Source organism: Gymnodraco acuticeps, unplaced genomic scaffold, assembly GCF_902827175.1.
Source record: "Gymnodraco acuticeps unplaced genomic scaffold, fGymAcu1.1, whole genome shotgun sequence".
Classification (NCBI taxonomy): Eukaryota; Metazoa; Chordata; class Actinopteri; order Perciformes; family Bathydraconidae; genus Gymnodraco; species Gymnodraco acuticeps.
This window is the reverse complement of record NW_022989894.1, coordinates 3,224,074-3,243,271: the sequence shown is the minus strand read 5'-3', so window position 1 is coordinate 3,243,271 and position 19,198 is coordinate 3,224,074. Positions and strand designations below refer to the sequence as shown.

Genomic DNA, 19,198 nt, shown 5'->3' with positions numbered 1-19,198 from the left:
GAGTGAAAAGCATGTAAAGAACCCATTTAGTATAAGAAAAGAGAGAGGCTGTGGGTTTGTGCAAACAATTCGCTCACATGATACCACACACATGGCCGGCTTTTCTCTTACATATGGTTTAGGGTTTGCAAATGTCAGGTACATACTGTATTGTTGAAAAGGTTATTTTGAAGTTAAAAACACTGGACCCAAGTTCCTATTGGTAGTAAAATATACTATATATACATTTATTTAGCATTTTTATTAGTAATCATCCCCTTATTTCCCCCCTCCTTGCATATTCCTGCACACTTGTCTTACAGTATGTATACATAAATCCACAGTACACTTACACAACACACTGCCATGCATGCAATTACATTATCTATATTTAAGTCTCCAACTGAAAGCAAAAACAAATCTTAACTCTGTTTCTTATGTCTTTTTCAAGTTATTGTCTGTATATTTTAGTTAAACCTATATCGTTTTAGTACTTTTTCCCATTGCACAAATTCAAACTATAAATATATACTGTAAATTATAGTAATAACATGTCTTGGAGTTTAAGAAGCTCTTACATTTACAAAGAGAAGTAATCTTCTCGTAATGAAAACAAATCAGATTTTTGTCAGATGTAAAGGTCCCCCTTTTATGCAAGATCCACTTTTTCACATATATATGTGTCCCCTCTGTGTTAAGAGATTCTGAAAGTTTCAGGAAAATGATTCTCTCACTTTTTGTCCTGATCCATAATGTTTTTTCGGCTTGTGTAACCATTAGCCAATAACCAACCAAGGTAACACCCCCCCCCCCCCCTGTCACCTGAATCTCCTCCTAGAGCACCATTGTGTTCTTTCAAACCAAATATCTCGCAGATGGGCGTGGCCAGAAGCAGCTCATTTGCATTTAAAGCTAAAGAATCAGCTCTTTTGAAACAGGGCTGAAACAGAGGGGTGTATGGGATGCTACAATGATCTTTTTGGTATTTCAAGCCAAACACTACAGAGACATGTTTTGAATATATCTGAGATATTATAAAAGAGTATAATAGGGGACCTTTAAAATTTAATTGTTGGTGTATATAAAGACAACCTGCCTGTATATATTTGTCTTTACTGTATTTTTCTTTATACTTGGAACTCTGATGTACTTATTTTTGCTACTGTGAGCACAACCCTTAAGGTACTTGTACTTCACTCGCTTCGAATATCAGCCCATTAAATCACGGATATTAGTGTAATACTATGTTCTACACATTATAATACAAACAAATGTTATTCATTAGTAATAGGTGTTTATACAACATTTCCAATCCAATCCAATCCATTTTATTTATATAGCACATTTAAAAACAACAGAGTTGAACAAAGTGCTGTACATCAACAACTGTATAAAAACATAGCATAAATACATAAAAACAGACAGGACATGAAACAAATGTAATACGAGACAATGAAACCAGATCAGAAGCCACCGACTGAAAAAACTCTCCTATATGACGTAAAAACAATACAAAACACTAGTAAGGTAAAAAAAAACAAAAAACAAAACACATTTTACAGCACAAGTGTCACCTGGTCTGTACAGTAAAAGCCAAGGAAAATAAGTGGGTTTTTAAGCGAGATTTAAAAACAGGCAGAGTTGGAGCAAGTCTAACCTGGAGGGGTAATTTGTTCCATAACTTTGGAGCTGCAACAGCAAAGGCTCTGTCTCCCCGCTGCTTTAGCCTCGATTTTGGGACTACCAGAAGGAGTCTGTCAGCAGACCTCAGTGACCGTGTGGGTGTGTATGGTTTTAAAAGATCTGCCAGGTACGGTGGGGCTAAACCGTTCAGGGCCTTGTATGCGAACAGCAACATTTTAAACTGTATTCTAAAATGGACTGGTAGCCAGTGTAAAGAGGCGAGTACAGGCGTAATATGTTCACGCCTGCCTGTCCTTGTAAGGAGGCGTGCAGCAGCATTCTGGACCAGCTGTAGGCGTGACAGGGAAGCCTTGGTCACTCCAATATAAAGAGCATTGCAGTAATCCAGTTTAGTGGATATAAAACAATGTATTATCTTCTCAAAGTCATTAAAAGAAAGGAAAGGCTTGACCTTTGCTAAAAGTCTTAGCTGAAAGAAGCTGGATTTGACCACAGAGTTAATCTGTTTGTCTAGTTTAAAATCACGATCAATCCGTACTCCCAGGTTTGTGACAATGGGTTTCACATATGGGACAAGAGAATCCAGCCCAGGCGGGGCATTGGGGCCACCACTGGGTCCAAATATTATGACCTCTGTCTTTTTTTCATTGAATTTTAAAAAGTTCAAGGCCATCCAGGCTCTGATGTCCTGCAGACAGTCAGACAGGTGTTGCTGAGGGTTTGGGTCATTTATTTTCAGGGGCATGTAGATTTGTGAGTCATCTGCATAAAAATGAAATGAGACACCATATTTCTTAATGATAGCGCCCAGGGGGAGCAGGTACAGGAAAAATAAAATCGGCCCAAGAATGGAGCCTTGGGGTACCCCGTATGTGAGAGGAGCAGAGGAGGAAGTAAATTCATTAAGATTTACATTCAAACTTATTTCAGACAGATACGACTTAAACCAGTCTAGAGCAGTACCACTGATTCCCACAAAATGCTGCAGGCGAGAAATGAGAATACTGTGATTTACAGTGTCAAAGGCAGCTGTCAGGTCTAAAAGTATAAGAACAGCACTGTTCCCAGAGTCAGTAGCTAAAAACAGGTCATTAAAAACTTTTAAAAGAGCAGATTCAGTGCTGTGGAGAGGTTTAAACCCAGACTGGAATACCTCGAGAATGCCATGCACATTTAAGAAGGACTGCAACTGCTTCAGGACCACTTTTTCTAACATTTTGGACATAAAAGGAAGTTTAGAGATAGGTCGAAAATGGTCAAAAACAGAGGTGTCCAGGTTTGGTTTTTTAATCAAAGGCTGGACCACAGCATGTTTTAGGCACTTTTGTACTTTTCCTGTAGTCAGGCTGCTGTTAATTATATGAAGAACATTAAGTCCAACAATGTCCCAGATTTCTTTGAAAAATCGCGCAGGGACAACATCACTTGGAGAACCCGAGGGTTTCAATTGAGCAACAATTTCCTTTAGAGCAGGAAGTGACACAAGCTCAAACTGATCCATAACAGCTGAGCAAGTGTCCAAGACAGATGGATCATGGGAAGGAAGTGAGATGTTTGCTCTGATGGCAGCGACCTTGTCAATAAAAAACTGAAGAAAAGCCTCACAGGTCTCAGTGGAGGTTACTAAGTTGATGGATTGTGGGACATTTAGTATACAGTTTATAGTGCTAAAAAGAACACGGGTTTTATGACAGTTATTACGTATAACATCTGAAAAATACTGCGTTTTTTCCGCTTTAACAACTTTCTGATAGCTACGCCAGGAGCCCTTTAAGATATCATAAGACACATGCAGCCTGTCTTTTTTCCATTTGCGTTCAGCCCTTCTGCACTCCTGTCTGGCAGTACGAGTGGACTCATTTAACCATGGTTCAGACTTAACTTTAGGGCGAACAGCTTTTAGTGGAGCAATAGTATCAAGTATACATTTGTATACCTGTCTGTCTAGTGTCTGTGTCTCTGAATACATTCCTGATCAAATTAAGGATTTGTTGTTCCTTACAAAATCTTCCTACTTCTTAAGTTCAATACACTTTTTTTTTTAAAAACACCTTGGTTTAGGCTGTTTCTTTAAACTCATTAAAGTTGAGTTTCAGAGATATGTGTTTCTCTCACTAAACATATGACAATCTAAGACAATATCATTTATTGCTGTACTGTACATTAAACTGCCAAACCATTTATAAAGTAATTACTTTGGCAATAACTTACCAGTTATATTACTCTAAAACATGATGATGCAGACGTTTTAACTGAATTAATCTTTTTTTCTTTTTTTAAATCAGAAACATTAACTTAAACAATTATGGGGGATATGGGACTTTTACTTGTAATGCAACATTTTTAATACTTTTAATTTAGTAAAGGATCTGAATACTTACCTCCACTGTAAGTAATCAAGAAAATATAATTATTTAAAGAAAGGATGAAGTGAATAAGCCAAATAGAGCTGCACGAAACCCATAGAATCATGAAGGTTTTAAAGTTAAAAGCATTTAGGTTAAATTGATCTGTGGATAGATGAAACGAATAATTTTGCATCCAATTCCAAATTGTAATAACATGGTGTGTCACAGCTGCTACTGTCATCAATAAAAGGTTTCCCACCACAGTTTGTGATGCGAACAGCAGATTCAGCTTCGGATTCTTGCACTATCATGTCCTTTAGCGAGCCAACATACCTGACAGACATAGGGTTGGGGTTTATGAATAAGAGCTGACAGAAACAGAGATGGAGAATTTCTCTGAGTGACAGGTAGGCATGTCGGTGAGTTGCAGATGCCTCCGAAGTGACACTTTGAGCCTCACCTTCGCACTACACCAAAGTCTGCTTTGCTCCTCCTGGGCTTGTGAAAGTAAAACAAACAATCACACACACGGAAACCATGCTTTCATTCCACAATGTCTTTGAAACCCTTAAGCTTCTTTATCACCTTTCCCGCTTGATGTTATTTTAGTCCTGACACACAGGCTATCTTTTTCCTTCAGGCGACACCTCACATAGACTCTGAAATATCCTGTAGATGTTATTCAAATTACTTATAGTTTCACACTTTAAGATGTCATTTCCACTTTTTCATGATTTGGCCTTTGCAAAAATGATTTGCGTCTCTAAGTAAATAATTACATTCACATCAATCTATGTATACAGAACAATTTCAAATAAAGTTGAAATCTAGGTTCAGAGATATTAACATCAATTATAATCATAATAGTTATCTGAATATTTAAGACAGTGTAGAAGAACTTAAAATTCAGATTACGCTGAAAACAACAACCAAAACTTACTTTATTTTATAGCAATACATGTATTTATACATTTGCATCATGCAGACTTGCTATAACAATAAAGGAAATGCTATTCAATATCAAATATGTTGACATTTTTTGTATTTAGTGAGTTTAATTATGACATTATAATGAACCCTTAGCATTTATCAGCTACATATTTTAACGCCAGCTGTCAGGAGTGATTTGTCACACCACAACTGGGAACTTTAAATCCTGCACCTCCATTTGTAGAGTTAGCATGTTCGAAGTGATAATAAATTAAGAAGATAAATGAAGCCTTAATACATTTCTCATTCAAGGAAACACAATGTATTGTCTAACCAGTCACATTTTTATTCAGCAAAAAAAAACAATACAGATGTATCTTGTAGTAATACTCTTTGCACACTAGAGTGTGCTGTCGCTCCATATACTGGTGAGCTGCAGGGCAATGGAAGTAATTCACATAGCCTCACAGACAGAGTAGTGAAAGAGAAAATGCCAGGATGCTTACATATTAAGGACAACTGTGTCTGTCTTCCTCTTTTGGTCATCATTGATTATTTATCACATCACAGGAAAACTGACATCTTTCATTTTTTGTTTACTGCAGAATAGCTTGTAGTTGATGATGTTTCCTGGTCACAACACAAAGATTGAGACGGACAATAGCATTGTTTTTATGTTAACATAGTTTAATTCAAATCACTCAAGTGTTTAAATGTTAAATCAATTATTATAAGATAAAATAAGGATTATTCAAATGAATACCAGCAAGTTTGTGCTTCATATTGCCGTAACACAGTTTAATGCTGTTGAGCGACTCATGACTTCTTTGTTTTTTGCATAAAATAATCATTCTGTGCACCCTGTGCTGATGTATATAGTATAGCACTTTAATCTTCTCAAAAATGTCAAATGTGAAACATTAAATATTATTGCAATCAAATAAGTTTGGCCTTTCTGTTAACATTCTGAAAACATTAGATTTTGTATACTCAATCATCAAAACATTAATGCATGTAAAAGGTATATTTTTCAGTGTGTGTGCGTGTGTGTGTGCACACTTGTGTGTGTGTGCACGTGTGTTTGTGTCTGTGTGTGTACTTGTGTAAACTATAAATAATCCTCTAGCAGGAGGCATGCCTACTTGCGTGCCAACTGTAGGATTAACAACACATTGTTAACATACTGCAGGTGCTCTAAACAGACTGCCACACCTACAGAGTATTTGCCATCCAGCTATGGAAAGGTTTAAAAGCTAAGCAGCCATTGGTCCCAACAGACTCTCAGCCAGCAGTGTATTGTTTCTTTTGTTATGTCAGTTTATTACAGATTCACTCACTCTTAAAGTGATAGTTATAAAATACTACATTTCCCAATTTGGGATCAATAAAGTACATCTTATCTTACTAAATTTGGTTTATCACCTCTCTGTACGTGTAAGTGTTTATTGTTGGTGCAGGTATACATGTCTATGCAAAACATAAATTGTAGTGAATATAACACATTGTTACAGTACTTACCGTAAATAGTTTATTTTAAAGGAAAATCTGACTTTTGGCTTCCGGTAGTTTCAAGGTTTGTAATCTGAAAGAGGTTTTATGTACAGTGATTGGACACTCTTTGTCTCTTTAAACCTCTGCAACCAGAACACACACACACACACACACACACACACACACACACACACACACACACACACACACACACACACACACACACACACACACACACACACACACACACACACCACACACACACACACCACACACACACACACACACACACACACACACACACACACACACACACACACACACACACACACACACACACACACACACACACACACACACACCACACACACACACACACACACACACACACACACACACACACACACACACACCACACACCACAGAGACACACCTACTAGCCTTTGTGTAATTTATGATCCACTCAGCATCTCAAATCAGAGATCATGTTGAAACACATTCTTGGTATGCAAGTTGATGAAACAGAAAACATCTATAACAAAACACACATTTCACGCTTCATCACGCAATTAAACTTTCTATTTGTAAGTAGTAGACAGTTAATTTGTGAAAGGCATATCTGCTTCTGAAAGATTGGCCGGCAGCTCTCTTCTAACACCATCATAGCAGACAGTATAATATGGCAGGACACATTTTGAGTTTATTCTGTGTTGAATAACTTTTTTTTAAAGGCGCATTATTCTTGTATTTGTAAAGCTGCATGTTGCATTGTTTCTTCATTATCTGTTTAATTTATTTATTTAATGGATTTATCTGTATATATAACAGTTTCCTATTTTGATACATAACACTGAACATTTTGAACAATGAGTGACACTGCATATGACACAACAAATGTCTAGGTGATTTTCAACGAATAACTGATAAAGCCACATTTTAGGACAGTCAAATCTAAAATAGATATGGGTGCAGTAACAGATTTGTTCTATCATTTAGGATTACTGTGTATGCAACTGCCACTAGATGGCGCCCCTGACCAGACGCCATAGATACAGCTACCTGTTATACAGGCCGGTAATCCTGCATTCAACATCAATCCAAAGGCTAAAGGCCGACGCAGGAGACATGTTCTTTAAATCGCCAACCAGAAACAATTGTCATAAATTCAGGCTTTTGAAGCTAGATTTTTTAAAAGTTTAATAACGTGTTATAACCCTACTGAAAGGGAACAGATGCAACGCTGAAGCACAACATGTAAAATAAAATAAAGTACATGCAACATAAGGAGGCCACATAAACACCGTGAAAATTAGCAGATCAAAAAAATATAGACCTTCAGCTTTTTTCCCCCTTTAATGTTGTACTACTTTATTTTAATGTCGAAGCCTGATAATTAGCAGCCCAGGCCTTTATATTGAAACATGTTGTATGAATTATAATGTTTGGAAAGTTTCCATTAATCAGAGCCATACATATGTTTGGCACATTACATGTTTAATAACAGACTTTCTTCATCTTCTTCTTCTAATATAATTTGAGCATAACTTGCTTACTTGCATACATATTTTTAGGCCATATATATTTGTAGGATCAGGCCATTGGGATGTTCACCAGCATACTTTTAATTTTGTTTTAAATATGATGGGAGGCTGTTTTTGAGCCTTAAGTTATAAGAAGTAAATCAGTGCTTTATATGTAAATAAAGTACCGCACATTTAAATAATTTATACGAGTTGACAGTCGTTTATCAGTGTGTATTCTAACCCATATCTGTGCTTTGGTTTGTTGTACTCAGTGGTAGAATGAGGCACTGTAGTAGCCGCTTGGGGGCGTTGTCTCTCGGTTTGATTACAGACGTATTGTCGCCTTCCGTGCAATAAAATGGAAGATATGCTCATCGAGGGCGCCAGGTGAGCAATAAGACAGACCAATTGAGACAGTTTGTGTCATGTATACACCTAATCACTAGCGCCAGGCTTGCTACACATTAACCAGACAATATACAAATAAAGATATGGTGTAGATAAACTCATGACTCGAGGTGCAATACAGAGGGTAATCAAGGGAATTTTATGGTCCTTTCAGGTTTCACTCTGGCCCAAAGCAGCACGTCTTCAGCAGGCGATGCTGTCCCTTCAAAAATGTCAAATTTGAGTCCTCATACTGTCAACTTTAAAACCACATATACTGATGCATGAGAGCTATAACTTTTGGGTGACCTCTAATTACTATTTGGTTTATGCGTTAAACCTAAACAACTCACCTCAGATGTTGGCCAGAATGCTTCTTGTATGTAATTTTTAGAAATAAATTACAAGTACATTTAAGGATTGGTTACCTTTCATTTTTTTCCCCATTATCACTAAAACTGTAACTCTAGTAGGCTACCTTACAATTGACGCCAATGAGACCAATAAAGAAAAAAAAACATGAATTATAGTGCGGGGCCCCTTGTCCAGGTAGGAATCCCAGGTATGATCTCTGGAGTTGAGAGGGTCTTTGCTTCTCCCTGTGTTATCTTAATTGGACTCTTTGAACACAGCCCAGACGAGTATCTCCACATGAGTTTACTGAAGTGGAGTTAGAAACTTTCATCGCCTCTCAAAAGCGAGTAGAAACATGGTGGCACTCTTATTTGCAAGATTAAGCGATTTGTCCTTTAATGCCAGCCTTAAATCAGCTGATTTAAAATGATTTCTGTCATTATCACATGTGGTTAAAGCGAGGGACACACAGTAAGAAGTGGCATTTCAATATTTTATTGAAACTTTCAAGAACACGATGTCGATGTTGTAAACTAGACATAACTCCAATACAACATAACCCATTGACAACTTAAGAAACACAAAAGAGACCTTCATATTTTCGATTATGCGGCACTTGTACGATCAGGTTCGCAAAGTATTTTAATAACAGAAAAAAAATTGCCCACTTTTTTTTCACACTTCAACGAAACTTCTCTTGCTCTTCTCAGGAAAATATTTTTTTTTTTTTCAAGCCATTGGTGCAGTGCTTTGTCGCTTTTTCATTCGTTTTAAAACAGTAGCACTTCACACACGGGGACAACAAATGAAAATACAATGGCACATGAGTGTGAATAACTATAGCTTAGTGGATATTTGGGGAGGGATAAAGTCCTTATTTTAAGAGGGGTATAAATGCAGATGGCAACAAAAGGATAATAGCCCACAAACTATCTTTACACAGGTATATCGACAATAAATTAAGAACAGATCCCTAGAAACAAACTACTCCGTTGTATTTACACGAAATAACAATATGAAATAATTACATAAATATTTTTATATATCCCTATGTACACCTTTAATCAATGCTACCTTACATTTTTGAATATTTAAATGTCTGCTTCCCTTTGCCTGTTGTACATTTGGGCTTAATCCCGCATGCTTGGGCCATAGTTTTATCTCGTAGCACTATTAATGTCAATAGGCCTGTTCTTATTTGTTGTTAAAAAATAATTTGTTCAAAATATTGAATACCTAATTAAGAAGAAACCTAAGCAAATGGGTGGTATTAATTATATTCCAAACTCAATATTTGTCCTACTTTTCGTTTACATTTTTAGTGTTAAAATAACTTTCGTTGGGGTTTTAGGGGGCATGCGATATTTGTTCAATCGATCAATTACTAGTGTACAACAAAATACAGCAGTCTTTAAAAGGTAGGTTGAGTGGTAGTGAATTCAAATACGTCAAATCAATTCAGAGTGCATATTAAAACACATTTCTCCACGTGTACAATAAAGTTAGGAGACAGGACACAGCAGCAACTTCTCCTTAATGTGTAAGTCACACCCATGCCAACTTTTCAGTTTCAATACTTGTACGGTATTCAAATGACAGAATAAAAGTGTTGTTTAATTTAACAAAAACGAAAATAAGAAAAAATATACATAGCAGATGTGTATTAACCAAAGTGCATTTCAGAAACTAAAACGTCCAACAGTTCGTGGTTTTTTTGTTTTTTTAAAATGTATTTTCTTTTTAAAACCTGCATGAATCTACGAGGGTGGCCTACAATGTCTTCATCACCGTCAACACTTTCAACTTTTCATGACAATAACGAAACGAGAAGCAGGTGGTGTGTTTAAAAAAAAAAAAAATACAAATAAAAAAACTATGGGGATCCGCTCCGTGGTCTGTCCTGATTTGATTCCAGTCCGCTGACCAGGCGCTGGATGCTCTGCAGCTCGCTGGCTGCGTCTTTCTCGGTGCAAGTTTTTGGTGACATGGAGACCGAGCCGGAGGAAATGCCGGATGAGTGGCTGGTCACCTCCGATGTGGAATCCAGGGTGATACCAGACACGGGGCTGGCCGGGACCAGGCCATCTCCTTTCAGCTCGGTTCCGCCGCCGGCCATGGAGGGCATGGTGAGCAGGGTGCTGTCCGGTACCGTCATGGGGATAGAGTAAGGGCTGTACCTGAGTCGGGGACGCACTGCGTTCAGGAACGGGTGCCGGTGCACCGCAGCAGAGGAGGCTGCCGCGGCTGCAGCCATGTACGTGTACGGATAGGGGAACAAACCTCCAAACGGAGACATGGCAAGGCCCTGTGGAGGAATCGAGAAACTCAGTGTGAGACACAATAGGCAGCAAATACAACACTCGTATGTGTTATAAATCACAAAATGTGCCAAAACTAGTGAGAAATGCATGATGGACCTGATAAACAATTAGCAGCCTGTTGCATGCATGGTTTGGATTAACGTCCCAGCATGCTTGAACATTCGAAGATTTAAAGTGACTTGCATTGCGCAATTCTTGTTTTTATTTCCCTGCCCTCAATATTGTTTTCATTCATTCATATTGAACTTGTAATAACGCTGCCTGACATTTAGCTTAAGGACTACAAAAGTTGGATCTGATTTAGGCTGTTTTCAATGCTTTCATTCACACAGGCTTTCACAAATCTATAGTCCTCACAAAATATTGTGAAGCAAGGCTTCACCCCAGCCAGTAAACAGCTTTGGTGAATTAAAAAACACTGCTTCTGATGTTACAATCAACGTTGACAATGAATGGAAAAAGACAATTTTGTTGTCTATTAAAGCATCATGTTGTTTCTCTAAGGCATTTTAACACTCACCATGGTGGTTTAGCTAACTTAATGAGCTCATATCAAAAAGATTACCTAACACCTCTAGCTGTTGTGTCTGTCTTTAAAATCTGTTTTCTTTATGAATGGTTGTTATTTATTAAAAAAAAACAAGGCTAAGAGAAACCAGGAGGGTGATAACACTTGAAGGCTTAGTCAGTTAAAGTGCAGTTGTCAAATTTTACTTTGAATAATAGCCAATAATGCAAAAATAAGCACAAGCACAACAACGCACAAACATTCTTTCTTTCTCTCTCAGTTATGATTAAAAACGCACACATGGGCATGATGACGAGAGCATTAAAGGTATTTAAATATCTGATATATTGAATCTGGCATATGGGCCTCCAAGGCCTACAGGCTGCTCTACATTACAACTCAACATGTGCTTCATTAGAGGCGGAGAGTAGGCCTAAGCCCAAACAACAGGTTTTACCTGCGATGCCAAGACATGTTGCTGCAGATGAAAGGGCAGGCCTGGCGCTCCCGTCAAGCTTTGCGAAGGTGATGCCATGCTAGCTGTGTCCATGGTGCTCACCCCTCCCGTTGACACAGCTGCTAAAAGTGGCCCCATGCCCGCGGCCATGTTTGAGAATGCACCTCCCATGTTGAACTGACTTGGGTGCAAGAGAAACGGATGCGCACTCCCAAGGTGATTGAAAAACTGTTGTCCTGTTAGGCCTGTTGGAAATCCGAAATTAGGAAAGTGGCTGTGGGCCATGTGCGGGCTTTCAGTCTGAACAGTCAAAGGCATGAAACTGTCTTTGCCTATTGACCTGCACTCGTCCGTTTTAGGCTGTTCCAGACTCGGGCTTTTGAGATCTTCTCCAGAGCGGGTGGTGCTTGAGATGACGGTGATGGGGCTCTGCCGCGAGTCTGCCTGGCTTTTCTCTGTCCTGGGACCACTGTCACGGCTCCTGCTAGAGTCAGTTTTGCTAAAGGTGTGCCCCTTAGCTGGGCTCGCCTCATGATCCTTCCCATCCTTGGTAGTCGTGGAAATCTTGTTGGAGTCTGGACCATCTTTGATGTGTCCATCTTTGCTCTCATCGTCGCTGTCCTCATCGCTGTCGCAGAAATCTGTCAAAGTACAGGAGTAATGTTTAGTCCACTTTCTGCACATTGGCAAACATGTATTTCGCAGGTGTAAGAAAAATACCTGAGCAACAAGTATTTGCACAAATGTAATCCATATTAGTGAATTATAACCCAAAACACATGTTTCTCAATGTTTTCAATAATATTTAGAAGCAAACACATTACTAGGCTATGGCATTGTTTTTTTTAAAGTAGCCAACTAAATTGTGTATATTTGTAGATTACCATAAAACTTACTTTAACTGTTCCTCTCAGTGCAGAGTGTGTAAATGGGTTGATAATTCCTTAAGTTTACATACTCTTCTTCAACGCATGCCTTGTAAAAAAAACTTGCTACAATAGAATTTTTACGACTTTACACAGGACTTGCGATCTGGCTGTTGAAGCCTGTCAGTTTACCTTTCAGGTGTGGGGGGCCCGCGGTAGAAACGGCAGGGGATGAGGCCTGGCCGAAGCACTTAAAGGAAGCCTGCTCTCCGGAGGAGTCGTCTGAAGCCCCGTTCTCCTTTTTCTGCTGCTCCTCGTATGAACGCATGGATTGCAGAGCCAGCTGTTTCCTGTGCACAAGTACCCAGGTTATTATAGGCGGCGATCACAGCTCCCGGGTCAGAAACAATATCAGCAGCACGCGATGAGTGGTGTGGAAGCTGATTCGATACCTGAGATAATGGAGCTCCTAATTTTAGGACTGACTCACATGACCTATGCTGCAGGTAACAATAATAAATCAATTACAGTGCCATTGATTTAGAAGGCCCGTATCGTATATCGATCTTCCACGTCACATCGTCAAATACGATCCAAGCGCAATGAAGTTTTAAACATTTAACGTTGTGGGATACTTTTATATTTAAAAAATAACAGCTGCCAAGTGAAGATGATAAGGAAACAACTGCATTAAAAACGACCATGTTCCTTGCTCTGTGTCCGACAGTGCGATTGGACTTATTGTAAGCCTATTGAGCACTTTCATTAGAAACTGTGAAGAGCCACACTCCCTTTGGGTTAACGAGGAAGCTTTGACGCGTGCTTAATCCTCACAGATCACCGTCTGCCTCCATGTATACATCGGAAGACATCTGTGTTTTTTCGTCTTTGAAATGCACTTTTCCTTCTTGTCTTACCTCTTTTCCCGTCTCCCATTGCCAGTGTCACGGAATCCTTTGGCAAATGGATTGTGATCAATTTTCAGCTGGGTGATCTGAAATATTTACAATCATGTGTAAATATTGGCGAGTGAATTTCACTCCCCTATAAGTTTCTCATTCAACGTGACTTTTCATACAATTGCAAGTTTAGTCCAAAAACTGTTGTAGTTTTCTGAACGTTTACAACGACATTAGTTTGGATACACCAAAAACGCAACAAACGCGCACAAAGGGCATGGGCCCTTATATTGTCACGTTTTTCGAATGGATTCTAACTTGCTGCATTTTTACAAAAACAACAACTTTTTAACCACTTTACTACCACACTTCTAACTGCAATGAGGTGGGGGTTGTGTTCACAATAATATCAGAGAAAGGAGATGATTTCCATTATGCCTCACAGAATAAAATGTTACCATGCAGCCAGGCTGACACAACCAACATGCTCCCCCTTTCTTTATTTTCCTCCATTCAACCGCACAGTGTTGCCTCTCTTCCTTTCCTCCTTTCTCAACCCCCAACCCTTTTAGTTTTACTCACACACACATGCACATACACACATATGCACGCAGAGAGAGAGAGTGAGTCTGGGTCTATGCCAAATCCCTTCCACGTGATTAAATAAAAGGGACACAACCTGTATAACATTCCTCAGAATTATTACTTTCCTACCACACTCTGGTGAATATGGCACTTACTCGTAACACCCCCCACCCACCCACCCCTAAATCTCCATTCTCACAGGCTCAAACAAATATGACGTCGTTCATATTTTATGACAACAAAATGGTGCAGAGCATGAACGACGCAGAGGAAAGCGCGTCTGACAGGGCAATGGGCACAAGCTGTGTTTGAGAAAATACCCCTAAGCCTATGAGCAATAATTGTGCTTACCTTGTCATTTTGATAAGCAGTCACTGCAATGAAATCAGTTTCAGGAAAAACGTATGTCCTGAAGGTACTGTACGGTAGTTTGAGAATATCGTTTGCCCTCACAATGTGAAATCGAGGCTGATATTTGTGCATGGAGTTGAGTATGGTCTGAAACACACAATCACAACATGATAAGCGAACCATTGAAGTAACACCGGCTTTACAGAATAGCTCTGTACATTACATCTTAAAATGCTCTTAGTCTTTTTTGAAAACACAAGTCACATATTGAGTGTTACAAATGATAGATAATAATCTTTTATGCTATCAAAATAAAAAACATTTTAAAATAATAATTTAAAGGATTTATCGTGTAATATTTAATCAGTTTACTAAATCTGGTAATACCATGGGGCGTCATTAAAGATATCGACTTACTTGTCTTCCTTAATAATTGTAATACTTATATTAAATAAGAGGAGCTCAAGATCATTTCAGTTACAATTATGTTTTAATTCTAAAATAATTTTTTTAAAGTTATGCGTCAGGTTTCCCTCAAAATAATAAATATTACACTCGTGACTTCCTGTGTTTCAATAAAAACTAAAACATCAACACATATCAACAGAATTGACTTTAAATGGTAAGTGTGTAAATAGAAAAAGTTGACATACATTAGTTGAACTTACAAATCCGTGCTTGTCGGAAATGTTGTTAGTCAACTTGAGTTTGTGAAAATTGACGACTTTAGACATCCACTGTTCACCAGTAGCCGGACTGTCCGGGTGAATGTACATCCTCTTTGGCATTTCGGGGTCGGCCTTCCCTGCCACCATCCAGCGGGAGTTATGAAATTTATATCTGCAGTCGTCGGCCGCAACAATGTCCATCAAGAGAATATATTTGGCCTTTTTGTCCAGACCAGTGCACCTCACTTTGAACGGGGGGAACATTCGCCTGTGACAAAAGAAAATAAGTGATGAGTGTCAAAAAGAAACATGGTTAAATTATTCAACGGTAGGTATAAAGAAAAGTGCAGTCATATTTTGAAGATATACATCTATAGGCTACATTATTTTTCCCTAAAAAGTATGGAGAATTACAAAATGATTGCCGATTTTCTTTAACATGTAATCTTACATTTGGAAGCAACTTTAAACAAGTTAGTTGTATTAATTTGACAAGTTATTGGTAGCCATCAGCCTGCTCTCAGTATATCTGCTAAAGAAAGCAAAGTCAGCCGAAAACGTGTCTCGCGAATAAGAAGATGAGTAAACAAATAAATGTATAATTGTTCTTCTATATCCTGATTAGCCGTAGACACGTCAGCGCTGTTTAGGTGGTGTCTGGATGTTTAATGCCTCCAAAGGCCTACACACACAGCAGACTACAGCAGCCATCTTTGTCAGTCTGATGATGACGATAATAATTTATTCAAAGCTCCACACGCTCAAAATTGACATTTCAGTGGACAAATAAGTCAATGTAACGTTTGGACAGAACGGGCATAAAACAAATCTACAATATCGTTATAAGCAAGACAGATATTTATGAGAAAATCTCAAGATCCGTGAATTTGAAAGTAGTGTAATTGGTAGGCTTACTATTAATAATAGGCCTACAGCAGATACAAGACCCTTTTATTTCACAATACATTACAGGTAACATTTGATTCCTTATTATTAAAGACATGTGTGTAAGTGTTAAGATAACCACATCGTTTTTCTATCAAGCTATACAGAATATCCATGATTTCATTTGGGGTCATGTGTTATGTTGTTGTGAAAACACAATTTAGTGTAATAAACGTCATATCTACATGACAATTTTGAGACAATTATGATGCAATTTAAGAACAATTAGACTGATAAACATGCTCCAGAGTGTTGCATGAAATATCCAGAGGATATGTTGAGATTTACAGATAACTCCAAATGGCATGTATACATATATATGTATGTGTATGTGGAATAGCAAATCCCTCCATTATGAATTATCGATACACATAGCAGACTTCTGCATGTCAGATAATATATTACATTTTTTGGATGAACCCAAACAAAATCTGTTTCACCTTCCGGATTTTGTGATCACCATCTCGGTGCCTCTCTTGTGGAAGAGTTCCCAAAGCTCCTTGGCTTCTAGGTGAACTTTAGGGTCGTCTTCCACCTCCTCTTCGGGCTCCAGGGTCTTCATAGGCCGGAGGTGTGCGGCCGCAGCCTGGTGCCCAAGCGAAGAGAAGTGTAGGCCGGACTCCGCGGCTCCCATCAGCTGGTCCATGATCGGCTTCCCCAGGCCGACCGGCAGGGAGAGCGAGCCGCCGTGCTGGAGAGCCAGAGCCGGGAAGAAAGGAGGCTGGTGACCCAGCATTGCACTCATGGCAAATTCCGGACCCCGGTGAGGCATAAAGGGATGATATGCCATACTTGATCCCTGTATGACTGGATCTCTCATCAGGAAGTTCATCCAAGAGCAGGCTACAACTGTTGACGATAGAACAATATTTCTACCAACAGTGAACTATAGCGAACAAGCGTAGGCTATTGCAAATGGAAACAAAATAAAAAAGGAGCAACAATTAAGTTTAAGTTGAAAAGTTTGGGAAACGTCTCCTTCAGCTCTGCAGAAATAAGCATCCACTTATTGTTCACAAGTTGTCAGGAAAGCGTTATGATCAACACACAGTATGGAAGTAGAAATGTAAAAATGTTGTCCATTCTTCTTCACAAGTGCTGCGAGACCGATTTTCTTCAGAGCTTGACGCGCATCGGACACCCTTTCTGTCTCTCGCTGGCTTGCGGACATTAGGCGAATTAAACCAACTTGGGTGAGTCACTTAATTGACTGCAGTGCATTCTTTCTCTTCTGCTGCTGTTTACAATATCGGCATTCCTGTTAAAATGCGTTCCTTCTTATTGGCTTCAGTCCTGCAGCGAGGGCGACGTGTTGAAATATTTCGATTGCGCCGAATAATCCCCCTGCCTTTACTTGCTCCGGACTTGCACCCTCACACGCACACACACACTTTATTCCTCCTCTCTCTTTCACGCACACACACATTTCAGAGAAAGACGTGTGCAGAGAAAGGGGTCCGCTGACGGCCAGGGAGAGAGAGAGAGAGAGGTGGTAAGGTCCCAGCTCCGTGATTTTCCTAGCGCCTCTGTGGCCCATAGGGCTTCATACTGTATGGATGTGTTGCATGTTACGAGTAGCAGCGCGGCGTTTGATTGGCTCTTTGACGCTTTCGGACCAATTGTGTGGCTGCGTAGGCGTGGTTTTAACAGGTCGGGTGGAGGGGACAGACTTCGGACTTATAAAAAGGTGTTTGGAAACTCAAAAGGGCTTTGCCGTGAAACACCACCCTGCCCCAGTCAGTGTTGTGTGAATATGTCAACATCGTTATAGAAGTTGCGCTATCGGTCGGTCTGTGAGACCCAGCGAAGGGGAGAGAGCAGACCGGCCAAGCCGGGAAAGCAGCTGGCTTTGTCGGCGAGATGTTGTGATCTGTCGGGCTGTTGACTTCCTTCTCCGTTCCACAATATATCCTTATGAGTTGAATATCGCGATCATACTTGTATTCATTCATATTTCTATATTTATTAAATGATCTAACAGTATTCAAATCGCTGTCTTGTTCGTTTGTGGAGATTTAACAGCGGCGAAAAGCAGCCGAGTATAGCCAACATTTCCTGTAACATCCCTCTTTCAGATCATAGCAGCGAAATATGAGCGGGTGACGGGATGAGGTCCATGATAAACTCATGTGAGAATGTGATGCAGACGCTCGAACGTAAAAGTGTTTATTTTAGATATATATAATCTTAATGTATTTTGCTTTTATTAAAGTTATGGGTGTAATGTCTATTTATTTGTATTTTCTTTTACTAAATTGGCCCCTTGGATATTTTTGACTCACGCTATTAGCTCTTTATTACAACTTTCCTTCTGCAGCCTATTTGAGTCTCCGTGAGTGAAGTCAGTTAAGGTTGTGTGTCTTAAAGAAATGTACTTTCTTTTATTGATGAAATACATAGCTGATGAAGGTTTGGATGGGTGGCCATGCCTTCAAGTCTATAGTGGATTTTTTAAATTTTGACTTGAAATGTAATTTTACAAGACTATGAGCTTGTAGCCTAGACACACACAAATAAGAGAAAATCAGGATGCTGGTGCTGGTGCTCATGTTTTATCCAATTTGGTGTTTTGAATCATACCAATCAATTATGTTGTTACATTTAGCACACTTTACTGGCACAACTGTATGGGATAGTATTCAATTTAACTCATAATCTCCACAGTGACACTTGCACAGGCTGCATCAAGTGTAATGTATAATATCATTTTTAATTCTATCTGGTAAACTGTTTTCGCTTGTATGAAGTAGATTGCAGCTGTCATAATCACTGTTCTTACATCCTTTATTACATTGAAGGCTAGATCCGGACTTCTATCACTCGGATCATTATTTACAGTTAAGCCTTGGATATAAATACATCTTATATCATTCTCTGCTAAAAAGCTTCAGGCAGTGGCTCAGTGTGGGTGCACTATCATTGCTTTTTCTGCAACACGTCTA

General features: G+C 39.1%; 1 protein-coding gene across 2 annotated transcripts; it reads right to left on the bottom strand.

Annotated features, from left to right (window-relative positions):
* Positions 1-9,254: 9,254 nt before the first annotated feature.
* tbx3a (T-box transcription factor 3a) lies at positions 9,255-17,088 on the bottom strand. Of its 2 annotated transcripts, none has more exons than XM_034205246.1 (7): positions 16,697-17,088; positions 15,297-15,579; positions 14,644-14,790; positions 13,726-13,802; positions 13,001-13,158; positions 11,943-12,583; positions 9,255-10,961 (listed from the first exon to the last, which is right to left on the bottom strand). In XM_034205246.1, exons 1-7 carry the CDS (start codon positions 17,086-17,088, stop codon positions 10,530-10,532), a joined length of 2,130 nt encoding a protein of 709 aa, XP_034061137.1. In that variant the 3' UTR covers positions 9,255-10,529. The 2 variants fall into 2 exon arrangements, with proteins under 2 accessions (XP_034061137.1, XP_034061145.1); XM_034205254.1 differs by having other exon boundaries at positions 10,530-10,961; positions 15,312-15,579.
* Positions 17,089-19,198: the final 2,110 nt, after the last annotated feature.

Bases quoted from the DNA above. Each gene is read 5' to 3' on its own strand.
- tbx3a (XM_034205246.1), bottom strand. From the start codon at position 17,088: ATGAACTTCCTGATGAGAGATCCAGTCATACAGGGATCAAGTATGGCA. The intron at 14,791-15,296 runs GTATGTCAACTT...TGTGTGTTTCAG, and splicing joins GATTTGTAAGTTCAACTAAT to ACCATACTCAACTCCATGCA. The intron at 12,584-13,000 runs GTAAACTGACAG...GTACTTTGACAG, and splicing joins GGGCCCCCCACACCTGAAAG to ATTTCTGCGACAGCGATGAG.